Source organism: Lachancea lanzarotensis, scaffold LALA0S01 (assembly GCF_000938715.1).
Source record: "Lachancea lanzarotensis genome assembly LALA0, scaffold LALA0S01, whole genome shotgun sequence".
NCBI lineage: Eukaryota > Fungi > Ascomycota > Saccharomycetes > Saccharomycetales > Saccharomycetaceae > Lachancea > Lachancea lanzarotensis.
In genome coordinates this window covers 590,985-606,367 of record NW_019212879.1, presented here as the reverse complement: position 1 = coordinate 606,367, position 15,383 = coordinate 590,985, and the positions used below count along the sequence as shown (strand labels likewise).

General features: G+C 44.1%; 5 protein-coding genes across 5 annotated transcripts; 2 read left to right on the top strand and 3 right to left on the bottom strand.

Moving 5' to 3' along the window:
* Nucleotides 1-184: 184 nt before the first annotated feature.
* SWI4 (LALA0S01e06304g1_1) lies at nucleotides 185-2,905 on the bottom strand (the record flags this gene model as incomplete). Its single annotated transcript, XM_022774389.1, has 1 exon — nucleotides 185-2,905. One exon carries the CDS (start codon nucleotides 2,903-2,905, stop codon nucleotides 185-187), a length of 2,721 nt encoding a protein of 906 aa, XP_022626490.1.
* Nucleotides 2,906-4,446: 1,541 nt separating this feature from the next.
* Nucleotides 4,447-5,010, top strand: LSM4 (LALA0S01e06282g1_1; the record flags this gene model as incomplete). The annotated part of the gene is made up of 1 exon (XM_022774386.1): nucleotides 4,447-5,010. One exon carries the CDS (start codon nucleotides 4,447-4,449, stop codon nucleotides 5,008-5,010), a length of 564 nt encoding a protein of 187 aa, XP_022626489.1.
* A 119-nt stretch (nucleotides 5,011-5,129) lies between these two features.
* Nucleotides 5,130-7,214, bottom strand: TMN3 (LALA0S01e06260g1_1; the record flags this gene model as incomplete). The annotated part of the gene is made up of 1 exon (XM_022774385.1): nucleotides 5,130-7,214. One exon carries the CDS (start codon nucleotides 7,212-7,214, stop codon nucleotides 5,130-5,132), a length of 2,085 nt encoding a protein of 694 aa, XP_022626488.1.
* A 1,173-nt stretch (nucleotides 7,215-8,387) lies between these two features.
* On the top strand, nucleotides 8,388-10,316 carry CDC27 (LALA0S01e06238g1_1; the record flags this gene model as incomplete). Its single annotated transcript, XM_022774384.1, has 1 exon — nucleotides 8,388-10,316. The coding sequence occupies one exon, from the start codon at nucleotides 8,388-8,390 to the stop codon at nucleotides 10,314-10,316; it is 1,929 nt and encodes a 642-aa protein (XP_022626487.1).
* Nucleotides 10,317-10,791: 475 nt separating this feature from the next.
* LALA0_S01e06216g (LALA0S01e06216g1_1) lies at nucleotides 10,792-13,881 on the bottom strand (the record flags this gene model as incomplete). The annotated part of the gene is made up of 1 exon (XM_022774383.1): nucleotides 10,792-13,881. One exon carries the CDS (start codon nucleotides 13,879-13,881, stop codon nucleotides 10,792-10,794), a length of 3,090 nt encoding a protein of 1,029 aa, XP_022626486.1.
* Nucleotides 13,882-15,383: the final 1,502 nt, after the last annotated feature.

The following is a 15,383-nucleotide window of genomic DNA, read 5'->3' as shown; positions in this document are numbered from 1 at the left end:
AAAATTTTTTTGAACGCTCCGATGCGACAACAAACAATTTCGTGTAGAGATATGTTTGCACATGAAAGGCGATGAGATGAGATGAGATGAGATGAGATCTGTGAACGTGGAATTTTGATGAGCCCACAAACAAAACAGCTAGTTCTGAAACGTTCCCAACTATGCGTTTCCTTATGCAAATTTTCTAAGCAGTGGCACTTAGATCTTTTTCTATGTCGTCCAATTTGGAGTCGATGTCATCCACTGTGGTGCCAATCAACTTTCGATATTTCTTAATCTTGACAGAAGAGTACGCCTCGGATTTTCCTCTTGATATTCTTTCGATGGTGTGCTTACGCTTGTGTTGGAGTAAGGTGAGCTTCAAGCCTAGTCGTAGGAGATGGTGTCCTATGACACGAACAGGCGAACTGATGTTGCCCTCCTTCAATGGAGAGTTCAAGTTCGATCCCACGGCGGACTCTTCCTCGTGTACACATGTGGCGAGGGCCAATGCTTGCGATTTTTCAATCGAGTTTGTCAAGTGGGCCATATGGACGCGTACTTGGTTAGCTTGCTTCTCAACATCTGCATGAAGTGCGTCGGGACTCGGTAGGCCCTGCAGTAGATCGTTTATGAGATTTGTGTTGTTCGTGACATTGTGTTGGATGCTATCGACGCGACCTGCCACTTTTTCTTTCTCGAGCTCTAGGGCACTTATTTCGTCGTCCACAGAGGTTGTGAACGAAGCACTCAAATTCGACAACTGTTTTGCTAGCGCTTGCGTTGAACGGGCCTGCCCGGGACGCACCAAAGGTACAGAACGTACGGGTTTGGTCACTTTGTTCACAGTTGAAGAGACCGAAAGGGGCTCGGAAATGACTGTGTTGCGATGCGGACTCTTGACCTTCGAGGCATTGACAACTGAGTTGGGAATGCTAGAAAAGGATGTCAAATCATGCGTCATGTTGATGGTGTTATCGTCGATCTGCGCAAAGCTGCCATTTCTCTTTCTTGTCATTACCGGCGTGCTGAGCCTCATTTGCGTTGGCCTCCGGTCTTCAACTCCTTTGACCATGTCGGCAATAGAATCTTCCAACTCCTGTGAGGTTGGTGGTACCAGATTGAACCGGGCCAAAAGTGAAGTTGCCGTTTCATGTTCCAAATTCAAAATCGACATGGAGCCACCGAGATAGCATAGCTTGTTGCACAGTTCCAAATTGAGATTCAGAGCTGCAAGGTGGAGCACCGTATTTCCCGCGCTGTCCTGATGATATAGACACATTCGAAGCAAGGCCACATCTTCCTGACCCAAAACATCCAGCAATGTATCCAGATAGTAGTTAACGACCGCTGGGTCCTTAGATTTGTTCACGCTTAATTCCACCAAATAATGCAGCGGAGTCCTACCATTCACGTCTGGTGTTATAATGCAAGGCTTGAGAAGCTCTAGAACTTTAGGGAAAACGCCCGCTTTGTAGCAATTGTTGTAAAAACATGCCTTGGTAATAGTGTTAAATCCACGGTCGTTGCATAATGAGATATCAGCAGACAGACTTAATACAAGTTTAAGCAATGGCACGTTTGCCATGGCTGCCGCCCAATGTAATGTGCTGTGTCCTTGATCATCGATGGTAAAGTTGATATCGAGATCTTGAGGACAATTGTAGAGTTCTTCGGGAAGCATAATGGAATCTGAGCCACTCGAGGAGTAATCTGATGACAAAACTTGCAGTAAAAGCTCTTTATACTCTTCAGCGCTGACGTGCTTATTGCCCATTTCGTTCTTGATAACAGCCTCCGGCTGGTTTCTCAGCTTAGGGGAAGCCGACCTGGAAGAGATGGGCGATGGTTCTTCTCGCGCTGAAAAGCATTCGATAGATGAACCGTTCGAGCCATTAGATCCATTAGAGTGGGAGTTCTTGTGAGCTGCTGGCTGCGGATGAATTGTCACCATTGCATGGGGTATGGATTTTCCGGTCTCATAGTTCTTGCGATCCATGAATTGTTGTTTGATAACTCTGAAACTATGCTGGGCTTGGAATTGGTTAGGCGGTGGAACTTTGTTGGCCTTCTTGGTCCGCTTAGGAGGTAGCTGCTGATGGGGATGATTGGAATCGAATGTCAAAAACGCAGGTTGGTGTTGTGGGTAGGGGTAAAACTGTAAGGGTTTTTGAGTTGCTTCATAGGAAGATGGATGCATGGGAGTTTGATGGTCGGGTGCAATCACGGTAGAGTTATTATGCTGCATTGAGACGTGCTGCTGGTGCTGTGGTGTTTGAAAAGCCAAGTTCTGCAAGGGACTGGGATGAATCTGGGACGTTTTCTTCACCGCGGCTGCATTGTGCGCTACATGACCCATTGACGTGCTTAGCCTTTTTTTACTATGTTTTTTGATCATGGGGGGTGCACTTTTCTTGGGGGTTTTGTTGTAACTCGAAGGAGAATGAATTTTGGAGCCAGGAGACTGTTTTTTCATCACAGAATTCTTGGAGCGTCGAATTGGCGGATCCGATGGGTCCAATTGGAAATGCAAAATCGTGGATACCACCACATCGTTGACGTTGTATTTTTCCACTAAATAAATCGCACTTTCCAGTGGAATCCAAGTTCCCTGGAACCGTCCGTACCCACCCTGAATTTTTTCGTGCTTAACCATGTTGGATTCCTTTTCCAGGATTTTGGTCCTCTGTGTCTTGGAAAATGACGCGATCTTGAACACTTGTGTGATGTTAACCCAATTATCGAGACATCTACGCATTACAATGCGCGATTCGAACCCCCTACAGTAGCATTCGTACACGTCTACGCCGGCATACGTTGCTATCTCAATTCTTGGCATTGTGTCTTCTTGTTCTGACGTTCTTGTCAGTCTTGCGTCGATATTCATAAGAGGATCGTTCTCCGTCAATATTGATCCATTTTGCATCGTTGGAACTGCAGCAAATCCAGCAATACCGCTCCAAGGAGTCCTTAAATCAAAAACACCACCGAATTCAGGGGATTATCCAAGTCCTATCGCGCTTTCAGCCTTTAACGTCAAGTTGCAAAGGTTGCGTGCGGTTCGGTTCGTTGTTCTGGTTTTCGAATCTTAATATGCTGAAAATGGCAAGATTACGGAACGCGTAAAACGCATGAATTTACGGGCGAGACATGCGCGTACACAGTGACCGGAGACGACAAGTACTGAAACTACAACAAGGTGGACGGCTGTTGATAGTGACAAGGGGAAGTGGTTTAGAATGGTAGTAAATATTGTGTTGAGTCTAGGTGGCATTTTCAGTGATTTTTAGGTTTCTGATTTGACGGCTTTCGAGTTTGGCGGATTAATACGATTTGGGGTCGGAAGGGGTTTCGTTCGGCAGGGATTTGAGGTATTGTGAGAGTTTTAGTTGAGTAGCATCTGTAAAGAGTGGTTTGTGCTTCGGACTGGTGTATCTTAGAGCAAAGATTTGAGAACTAATCACTTTGAAGGTCGGCTGTCGCCGGTCACGAGACCTGCAGATGGATGAGCTGGAGTTCTTGTTGTTTGACGAGTATAAATGACTTGACGCTGCTTGGTGCAGAAGAAATGGTAGACGGAGGGACATAATTGGAGCTTACATGTGGCTTTTTGCAGATATTTGGAAGGCTAAATGCCGTGACACGTGACAGATGACAGATGACAGATAAATATATATATATATATATCTTCATATGGGTATACCTCCATATAGGTATACCTCCATACAAGTATACATTGATATGTTTCTACATTCAAGTGTATTGATATGGTCATCATACATAGTCAACAATCTATAATCATTCGGAAGGCAAAGCCATATTTTTCAAAAAACCGTTTTATCTCCTGGTCAGCATCAACCGCGGAAATGACAGGCTAACACCGCTGTATCCTCCGTTTCTTGAAGCAACACCTCAGTAGACGAAGTAAGAATCTTCGCTATTTTGTACAAAACCTACTTGCACACACCACACTCAACTTCGTTCTCTGCTGGTCTCATTTATTAACGAGTCCCGTCGCGATGACAGATATGTATAGAGTGACCAGAGTCGAATTGTCGTCAAGTAATACCTTTTAAGACACGGTTCTACCATCAAAGACGTCTCAATAACATCACCAACTTTCCAAAAACGATTCGCAAAACAACGACCGCATGTTCAACGATTTATTCTGTCCAAAAACCAAGAGATGAACTTCAAAAAAAAAAAAACAGCTCGAGGAAAATCTCCATAAAAGCGTAAAAACCGGCCAATATCTTACAAGTAGTCTACACATAGTTATCCAATTAGTTCGATGGTCCTTGCGAACCTTAAATTGTTCCCATCTTTCAGTTGTCAGTTTTGGATATGCGTACAAAGTGATATAGAAATTACATGTCAACTTACATCTCAATTTATGCCCATAACGTTCAACTCCATCAAGACTCAACCACTATCACGGTTGACAATAGTAGACACTGACTCGCTATCATGCTTCCCTTGTATTTGCTAACAAATGCCAAAGGTCAGCAAATGGTTATAGAACTGAAAAATGGTGAGACCATCACAGGCCAGCTGGTGAATGTCGACAATTGGATGAACTTGACTTTGTCGAAAGTTACACACACATCGACCAACGAGTCCGTTAAACTGCCAGAAATATACGTTAGAGGCAGTTTCGTCAAATACATCAAACTCCAAGACGACTTGATCGAGAAGGTCAAGCAGAACAGCGCTCAGCAGCAATCTCAAGGCCACAGTCAGGGCAAGGACTTCAGAAGGAGACAAGGTGGCAGAAAAGACGGTGAAAAGAGATTCAATTCAGGCAACAATTCCAGACGCGGTGACAGTCGTGACTTCCACCATGGAAATAACAACAACAACAGCAGTGGTGGCCGTCGATTCAACAATGGTCAAAGCAACAACTACAATAACAGAACGAACGAAGATCGTTTAACTCCAAGTAATCATTCAAGCGCCATGGGAGGTTTCGTCAAGCACCACCAAACATCTTCTTCCCAACAACCACTGAATTTGGGAGGGCAAACTATCTAAAAATGATGCGAAGTAATTCTTATATGGAATTATTTATTAATTGTGTAATATAGCCTCATCACCGATTGGTGCGTACGATTAAATTTGAACTGTTCCAATTGAAATGCACTTAAGGCATTTCAGCGAGCTTTGCGTAGACCAGAAATGTAATTCAGAAGCCACAAACATGACAGGTATCCCAACGCGCCAAAAGCACACCAACACATGAAATTGAATAGACCGGTGTAACACATGAACAACAATACGGATGAGAAGTCTCTCAGGCGCAGCACGAAAACCAGATAGTACAGCGAGAAGAGTTCAAGGTACCAAGCCACACTACTACCGGCAAGAAAACATTTCCACCTCCAGCTCGAACACAATAATTCTAGTTGAGTAGCAGTGAAGTGGATTGCCATTTTAACGAGTTTCATTAGGCCTGCTGCAGATGGACGTTGTTTCAGTATGCTGATAAATGTCTGCTTGTTGTTTTTGACACCGCCATTTTGTATGCGTCTGGAGCTGCTAGAATCACCAGTTTGACCATAGAAAATTAGGAGATAACAGGCCACCAGCGACACTTCGATGATCGTTATGCAAAATGTAGCAATATTCGCGAGAAGGACGCCATACAGGGAGACAAAATCGGTTGTTTTTGACCACACAGAATTGTAGACAGTGGAAACTTCAAACCAGATTATAAGGAATGGTGGTGCCCCACATATCAACTGAAATAGTACAGGATTTGATAATATTTTGGGAACGGGCTTAAGTATTAAACTCTTATCCGTTTCTTTACTCTCATAGTTCATCGCTAGAAGAAAATTTAGAGAAGAAGAAATGTCAGAGACCTTGCGTGCACCTGTCCTCATCTTTCTCGCAGTGAGGCCACCACAGATTGAAATAGGGCCACAGATCACAAAGTAGCATGTCGCTATTACCACAATACTCTCGAACGGGATGTGGTCTGTGCCTTCCTTCGCCCAAACGATACTGTTAAGAATGATCAATACAATTAAAGTCATACCGGGCAAAGCACAACCACATAACACCGAGACACTGAGCGTTGCTCGAGCTTCTGGAGCCAATAATGTGCCTAAAAAGGAGGAAGCGTACGCGCCCATTATGAAAAAAATTAAAGCAGAGAACACCACCCCATTGATAATGTCGTGCAATTTACTCAAAGAGCACGAAATAACAAGTGCGCCGAAAAAAGAGAGCAGGAATTGAACGCCCATGGCGGTAGACAAGTTCAAAAGAGACAGGAAATGTGCAGGATGCGATGTCCATGAGGAGGCTACCGAACGGATGGATCGGTTGCCACGAATTTTCGCAATAGCGAATGCAACAATAGAGGTCATTACGGTTAAAACAATAATGCTATTGGCCAAAGAAAGCCATTTGAATGTATTAGACTTATCAAGTGCCATGAAAAAAGTCCAGCGACGAGACCAATCATTATGGAACTCTTCACGCCAGTAAACTGAATATGTGAACGGTATGAAGGTCACTTCAGTTTCGTCGGGTTTTATTTCGTAATGAGAATAGTCTTTGGAGCTGCCTGGGCAATGATGGTCCGAGGTGGATTTAGGATATACTTCAAAGCCGACGATGGTATGTTTATTAATGTCTGCACTGTGGAATCGTATCACTAGCATGACATGGTTATGCAGGTAAGTTTTGTCCGTGTTGGGGTCAAGCGTGCCTATGGGAAAGCCCTCAGAATAGAATTTTTTCCCACTACGGGCTTGAATAAAAGTTGTTGCCGCGGGCATGTCACTGTCTATAAGCCACTGAGCATTGTAACCCTTGCGAATAAGAGCGTCTGCCTTTTTCAGAGCGTCTGGCTGCGTTTTGCGATCACACAGTCGTTCGCATTCTACATCAACGCCGAAGCGCAGGTTATAGTCACTCTCCCACTTGCGGTCACCACTTATGATCTCATTGAGAGATAAATGCAAAGGTTTCTTGCCCTCCGATGGTGGACACACGAAGGGTAGGTCGTGGTATCCGTATGGAACGCTTGAATGGTCCGATTCGATCTTATTGACCAAAATCTCGACAGCATCGTTTTTCTTGTAATAGCGAGGCTTTATCCATCCTGGCTTTGCGCTGTCTTGTCGAAGATTTCTTCGGCCGACGTCTGAAAAAAAATACTTGCGGAATGTCCACAGTGTCAGCAGTACGAAGATCGTCGCTATTATGCTTCTGGTTTTGCTTCTCATGACAGGGAAAATATGAAAATATAGGTCCTGGGTCGAAAGAAATGATGCAGAATTGGTTGGTAAATTAGTGTAGGTACCGGTTTACACGACAGTGTTGAATGTATGTCAGAATTGAAAACGCACGAAACGAAAAAAACGTAAAGAAACCAAACGGAGACGATTCAAGGTGTGTCTCAAACAAAACCTTTAAAAGCGAGCGGCAAGGTTCTCGGCTAGCGATTTTTCGAAATTTTTTTTTTTTCTGTTGTTCTCCCCGGAGATTTGCACTCGACGCTAGGGTCTGCTATGCTATGCTGTCTTCTTTAATTCTGCTCGAAGAAAGACGTATTGATGGAAAGTCAAGACAAAAACCTCTCAATGATTCCAGCGAACTAAACACGGAAGGTTTCTGATACCCCCCACAATTTGGGTTACGCAGCACCCTAAAATATACTATGGTTCCGCTAGGACCCGTTATTCGATGAAAAACGGCTGAAAAAAGACGCTAAAGAAAGCTATTTTTCTACAACGAGACTTTCTCACTTTCTTCCTATCGCTGTGAATATTTCTCGATCTTACTTAAACGTACCTCAGTCCTAAGCTCGCTCGAAGACGAAGATCTTCAACTTTCCAGCTCTCGAGAATGAATTCTTAACTTAGACATAATAATATTGGTATATTTATATTTTTATTTGTATGTAATAACAAAGAAGGGACCCGTTCAGAACGCTATTTCCGATGGAGCGACGACACCACATATGTCAGTTTTTAAGAACAAAAACAATTTGATCGCTGCAAGGATTTGATGGCTATTGTAATTCTGTGAGAACTGTTGCATATATTTTTCGGGGGAGCAAGTTTTCCAACCCTCGGATTACGGTCCCGCTGAAATCAAAAATAATTTTGAAAACCTGAGAATTCAGCTCTACAACCAACTGCAATCCTGCTCGAAAATGTACTAGACTCATAACCCGGTTGATTATTCAATCTGAATATGTTGAATTTGCTTGGTGGATGGTAGATCACTTCAGACTAAACTGTCACTTGGATCAGCGACACAGACGTATAAGATGACATTGCTGCAATACAGTTTGTGGAAATTCAACCTACAGGCGATGAGATGCAAGTCTACCAGACGAAAACACCTATTTCAGTGCCACTACTGTGTCTATCCGCTTCAAAAGCATTGTGGTTATGTTTCGCGTGGGCTCGGGCGGTCTGGTTAGGGCGCTGGATGGCAATTGCGAGCGGTTGAAAGCCATGGTGGAGCGTTGTATCGAACACAACAACTTGGCATCGGCAGAGTTCTTGGCAGAACTGTTGTGCGCCGAAGTACAGAAGCTGGAAGGTGCAGAAAGGGAACTTATCGGTGCTGCATATCTGTACGGACTGGTTCTGTATTTCAAAGGCGACTTTAAGAGCGCTCAAGCGGTGGTGAGACCTTATAGGGCAGAAAATCTACTGTGTGCATATGTGCTGGCCCGCAGTGCGTTGAGGTTGGAGAGACAAGCATGGGACGAGGCAGCACGGAGTTTGGAGCTGCTACTGGATATTTCTGCTTTCCAAAACACAGAAGCCTACTATGGAGCACCAGACGAGGCAACCATTCATTCAGTTTTGGGCCATCTATATAGCAAAATGGGGAAACTCAAAGAAAGCAGTGTGGCTCATTCGCGTGCCTTGGAGCTTGATCCATACTTGTGGGAGTCATTCATCGCGTTGTGTGACATGGGGACTTCAGTTAAAGTCGGCCAATTGTTTAAAACATCTTCAGCTGTGCCCAAAAACTTGAATTCTCAGGTTCCCGCCAGAAAACGAAGCGGAGTAATCGCAAAACCCCATACACCTTTCAAAATTCCTGGGTTTGATCCCAAAAAGAGAACTACACTCCCACATCTTCCGCTATCCAACCCAAAGCAAAGAATCGGTGGAGCTCACACAAACACAATGTTGAAATCAACAAATGGCGCTGGCGCCACGACCCCCCATTCTTCACTCCCGAAATCACGTCTCCTAGCAACACCGCCTTTCAAATCCGCTCTTCATGAGAAATCTGTCACGCCGGAACGCGGCCCAGCGACAACAAGGGTAAACAATGTCGCAAATTCTGGTAATACTCGTACATTAGAGTTCGCATCGGAACTAGAAGCCCAATTATACGCACTGGCCAAGTCATACAAGGCAGCCTCAAGATTCGATTGCTATAAAGCTGTAAGGATACTGAACGAAGAACTTCCGCGGCATATCCTAGCGGGCATGCCATGGGTCCTTGCACTTTTAGGCAAGTTGCATTTCGAGTTAGTGAATTACGAGATGTCCAAGAAATACTTCTCGTCCTTACGAGAATTGCAACCATTCAGAGTCTCAGATATGGAGGTATACTCGACCCTCTTGTGGCATCTTAACGATTCAACCGGATTATCTTACTTGTGCCATGAGCTTTTAGAAGTCAGTCGCACAGCACCACAAACATGGTGTTGTATAGGAAATCTTTTTTCACTTCAAAAGGATCATGAAGAGTCTACAAAGGCTTTTCAACGAAGTACGCAAATTGATCCGCACTTCACGTATGCATACACTTTACAAGGACATGAATACTCAAGCAATGACGCTTTCGATACTGCAATGAATTGCTATCGTAAAGCGCTGGCTTCCAACCCCAATCATTACAACGCTTACTATGGTCTAGGTATGTGTTGCTTAAAGCTTGGACAATACGAAGAATGCTTTTTACATTTTGAACGAGCAAGGAGCATAAATCCCGTTAACGTCATTTTGATCTGTTGCTGTGGAGTCGCACTTGAAAAGTTGTCTCATCGTGAAAAAGCTCTTCAATACTATGATTTGGCATGCGAACTACAACCCACGTCGTCGCTTGCGCTTTTCAAGAGAGCCCAGCTGCTTCTTTCAATGGGAAAATACAATCTTGCACTTGAAAATTTCGAGCGATTGGTCACGATTGCACCGGATGAGGCGACCATTCACTTTCTGCTCGGACAACTCTATCAAATAATGGGCAGAAAGCAAGATGCGGTCAAGGAATTGACCATTGCAATGAACTTAGATCCCAAGGGTAGCCAGCTCATTCAGAATGCATTGGAAAAGTGCCACTTAATGGACTAAAACTGGTACTGTAATCATACGATCTATAAACCTTTTCGATGGACATTTTTATCGATTTTCGACCAGTTGGTGAATATGATAGCCTCAGTAATGAGATTTGTATCGTTTCAACACATAAGTGGCTTAAGTGCTTACACACAGACTTTTGTAGGACCTTTCCAGTCCAGGCCACCGAGCTCTTTCAGCGCACGATAGCTTCTTTGAGCGCTTCATTAGACAATCCACGTACACGAAACAAAGCTTGATGTTGAACAGTAGCGAGTTGATAAAGAACCTTCCGAAAGAGCTCTCAGGAAGGTTTAAATGAGCATCGGTAAACTATCAAGATTATCAGCTATGTTGCCGTAAGTAAAATCGGAGATACTCTGGATAGCATTACAGTAGTTAGCTATTTTAGCGAAAAAGCATTACTTTGATAGATAGTATTACAACTTGCGAAGAACAACACGATGAGGAAGTTGGGTCTTCCGCAATTTTAAATTTTGTTGCTTGTATAGTTCGAGCCGAGCAAAAAGTAGTCGCTGTTGGGTTGATCCTGAAAGCGACCGTTGTTTTGAGGTGTTCCAGGAGACAATACTCCCGAAGCCAAGAGAAAGGGGCTGTGGAATCCGGAACCATTATTAGAATTCATCTGCACGGATGAGTTGGGTGTTGGGGTACCTTTTGAACTATCCGGGAAGCTTGAATCAGCTCTCTGCTGTTGTTGTTCCCACAGTAGCTGGTCCTCATCCTCTTCATTTAAGAATCTTTGCTCTTCCCGTTGTCGAGATTCTTCCCGCGCTTGTGATAACATTTCTTGAGCTTTATTTAAAGAAACGGTTGGAGTTGCACAGGAGCTGATGATAGGGACACTGGTATCAATGTCGATAGTGGCCTTTATTAGGGCTGCCATCCAAGCTCTCATCTCCTCTTTGGTGTCGACGGCGAAATAATGGACACGGGGCTGCGTGAATGTCAAGCCCTTTTTAGACCCTGGTTGGGGTGGTAAAAGCTTGAAACAGTAGCGCCCTTTCCCTGTGCTAGCAGCGTAAAGGGCAACAAGTTTATCATCTTCTTTGGCCGGCACCACTCGGTGTGCAGTAATATCGATTAGACCTCTCTCCCTAGTGTCGGTAGTGCTCGCAAAGTAGGACAATCTTGTCCCGTGAAGAGTGAAAAAACGGTTTCTCCATACTCCCATCGCACCTGAGCCTTTTTTGCTCATCCAGCCAGAACAGTCTGACTGTGTCATTGCTTCCATGACGCTGATCGTCCGAATACCCTCGACGAATGCAGAGGTTTTCATTTTACTCAAAACATTCTTGCTTGTCTTAGTGCGACTAGGTTTGGATTTAACAGCTTCGCTCACGGATCTCTTGTTCTTCTGTTCTTCTTGTAATTCCTCCTTGGCATCGAAAAATAAATCTGAATCTCTTGGTCCGGGCGTCCCGTTTGTTTCTTTTGCGCTGACAGATCTACGTTTCTCATCATCAGCAACAGACTCATTGACTGGTGAAACAGGACCAGCAATTGGAGATACAACAATTGAGTGCCTCTTTGACGGTGACCGCGATCCTTTTTCAGGTGAAAACGATCTCCCCGCATTATATCCTACGGCAGAGCTTTTTCTACTGTGTGAAAAGGAAGCCTGTCTTGATCTAGTTTTCTTTGTTGGAGAGCTTTTACCGTTATCATCACCTTTATTGGAAAAGAATGACAGAATGGACGAGTTCCGTCTATGTTTCTTGATCTCAGCGGTGGCTTGCGAAGGGTGTTTGATGTGACTTGGTGATGCAACTCTTGAGCGCTCATATATGCTCGAAGTTGGCCTCTGTAACTGACTGTGTTCGATGTTCAGACCCTCTACATCACTTTGTGCACCTCTAGCAGTGCCAGGGGACATTGTTGAAATCCTATTAAATAGTTCAACGAACGAACCGCCCGATTTCGTTGGCCTATGCACATGTTGACCCGAGTAAATGACAGAGCTTCTATTCCCCACATAGTTTTCAACCGCTGCAACCCCATTGCCTCTTTTATCTTCTTGATTTCCATCATTAGGGCTCTCTAATCCCAGCTGGGGAGGCGCAGCCCTGGGGAACTGAAATTTGGGCGTTTGCACTTCAGAATTATTATTTGAACGACTTTCCATGTATGGTGCACGCTCGAATATTGTAGGAGGACCATTGCGCAAACTTTGTGGAAATTCCAAGTTAGAAGGGCTGGGTGTGAAATGTTGCCCGGTAGGTGATCTGACCGGCTGGACTGGACTTGGATATGAAGGCGGTTTAGGAGCCCTGCGAGGGGAAAGAAAGTTGGTGTCGTCAATTTGGGGTTGAGCGGGTTTAGAGATGTTAGTGCCGTCTTCTTGGGCATTCAAAGCAGCAATAATGGAGTCTGCCGCATCAGCGTTCGATTCGCGACCATTGAGTGCCAATGAATACGGACGGTGTCTGCTGCTCACGCGACTGCGGCTTGCGGAGGGAGCTACAATGGGCGATTTAGAAGGGATATCGTCCAGAGACTGAGAGGCTTTGCGAGTGTGTCCCATGTACGATCTCTGATTGACAGAAGCGGCAGGCATCAATTGACTTGTTAATCTTGTCGGTCCATGCGTACTGATAACATCCTTTATAGCTTCGATCTCTTTGAAGATTTCGAACCGTATACCAAACGAACTGATATCAAGCTCCTTCAAATGAGCCAGTTCCAATTCCAATAGGATTGGACCCGATATCTTGTGTTGCTGAAATCTACTCGACGACTCAATATCAAAGCCCGACGCTATGAAATACGCGGTTACTTGTTCGGGAGACCAGTTCTGTGCATTGATTGGGGCAAGATCCTTAGGGTCAATACCGTTGATCGAAGTAGAACCAAACGAGGTGTCGTTTGTTAGTGATTGTACCGAGTTTGAACTTCTCAGGATTTGCTGCCTAGAGAGATCCGTATCAGTGTCGGTAGCAAATGAATTTGCGGTAGTGTCGGCTTGATTATTGCGTGCTTCATCTTTACCACCAGAATGTAAATTTCCCGATGAAGACGAAAGAGACTCACCGCGAAACGCTTCTAGAGCCCTGTCGATATCATTCATGGTCACTTTCACGGATGCTGTGCGGTCTAGACTTAGTTTTACAGGTGCTGCCGTCTCAAGCGGTTGTGGCGTGGGCAGTTCACTAACTGATCCCTCGTTGGACATTGTCGACAGATCCGTCAGACTTCCATTTGCATGTGGACTGGCCACACGACGAGCAGATTTCGCTCTTACAAGCGATGGTGTCGATATCTCTTGCGTAAATACTTTGGGATATAACCCTTCTTCCCGTGTTCTTAAATTACGACCGTAATACCATCCATCATTGTACTCTTCATCATTTGTGATCACTTCGATTTTGTCGCCTGGTTTCATGTCTAGTTCGTCCTCCATGCGTTTCTGGTACTCGGTGATCGTGATGAACAGTTTTCCAGGCTGCTGAGAAGACATGCTATTGTCAATCTCTAACGGTTTCGGTTCATTCTCAAGACTTGTTTGTAGTTTTGAAAGGTTGATTTTCGCTCTACCATTCTGGTTGCTAGCACCATTCATTTTGCGCGTCTTTAGGGCACCGTTTGATATGGTCTTGAACGCAGCTTTGATGGTCAGAGAGCTAGTTATGCTCGGTTATCGTATGTTGTTGTACAGGTAGATGAGGTTGATGGAATATATGTCAGATGGTAATTCTAGTTTAAATTCGTTCGTGAATAGTGATTCGGGTCTGTGACGGTTTTTGTTCGATGAGATAACACAGCGATAGAGCAGATAGCGTTAGAGCCGTTATATCTAAGGGGTCGTGTAAATTCAGGAACTGAAATCGAAATGCATTTTAAATGGACGAAAAAGACGTTTCACTGCCAAATTATTGAAGACAAAAAGAGGATCACGTGACATATCAAAAATGGTATATCGACAACGACAACGATAGAGTTGAATTTGTTTGGATCCCCATGCGGGTTGGGTTGACATCAAAATATTGCAATGACCCCTTTGATGATGGCTGGAGATAATCATAACACATTTACCCGAATCCAACTTCTTGAAAACAACATCTCTGTCACCTATGCGCTGACATTCTCCATTTTGAAAAATCTGGCTGAGGTCAGAATAAACGTTTTGTTGAGGCTTTCTCAGGTATAGGTTTGAGCAATGCAAAGTTCTTTTAGATCTCTTGAGTATAGTAACAAAGATGAAATAGTGCATTTGGATACTGTAAGATTTCGGCGTTTGAATCTATTAAAAGCGATGAGAAATCAAGAGTCGAACTTTTTTCTACTGATAGAACTATTGTGGTTGATATATTAGCACTTTTTGAGCAATTGGAATGTTAGATTTGTCGTATGTGAACATAAAAATACTTCCCAATCTGCAGGTGCGATTTTTGAATCAGTTTCGTTATGAATTTGCATAGACCTCTTTGTATTCTGTGAGTTGGAACCATGTTGTTTTTACCACAGTACTACTTGCAAGACAGACCAGACACAACTTGTTGCTCAGCATAGTGGATTCGCATCTTTTTTATCACTTTGGTCCAGTTCGACATCTGACACCTGTTACGTAATCATCCCTCATTCGTGGTATGTTCCAAAACTCGAGAAAGTTTTGAAAGCTCCAAACTGCATTGATTTGGTGTCACTGAGCCAGCTTGATGGAAGAAAGAACGAGAAATAACCTACATACCGCTGCAAGAAGGTTTCCGCACCAGCAAAGGTCATGTGACTTTGGATATTCCAGTGTTGCTGAGCAGACCATTATGGGTCTTATCAGTCTTACGATGTTAGCTCACACCTACACCAAATGTTTCCTTCAGATCTTGACACACCGTCCAATGATAGACATGAGTAATTCGTATATTTGACCTACAAAAATAGGAGGTTACCGCGGTATGTAGCAAAGAAAAGAATACAAGAGTCAGTGGAGAGCGTCTGAGGGTCAGATAAATGTCTATTTCATGAACCCATCGTCTCTGTGACGCCTATGTTTCCGTATAATTTGATCACGACGACAAGACACCAAAGCTCACGACGGTTCTCTCTCTCTCTCTCTCTCTCTCT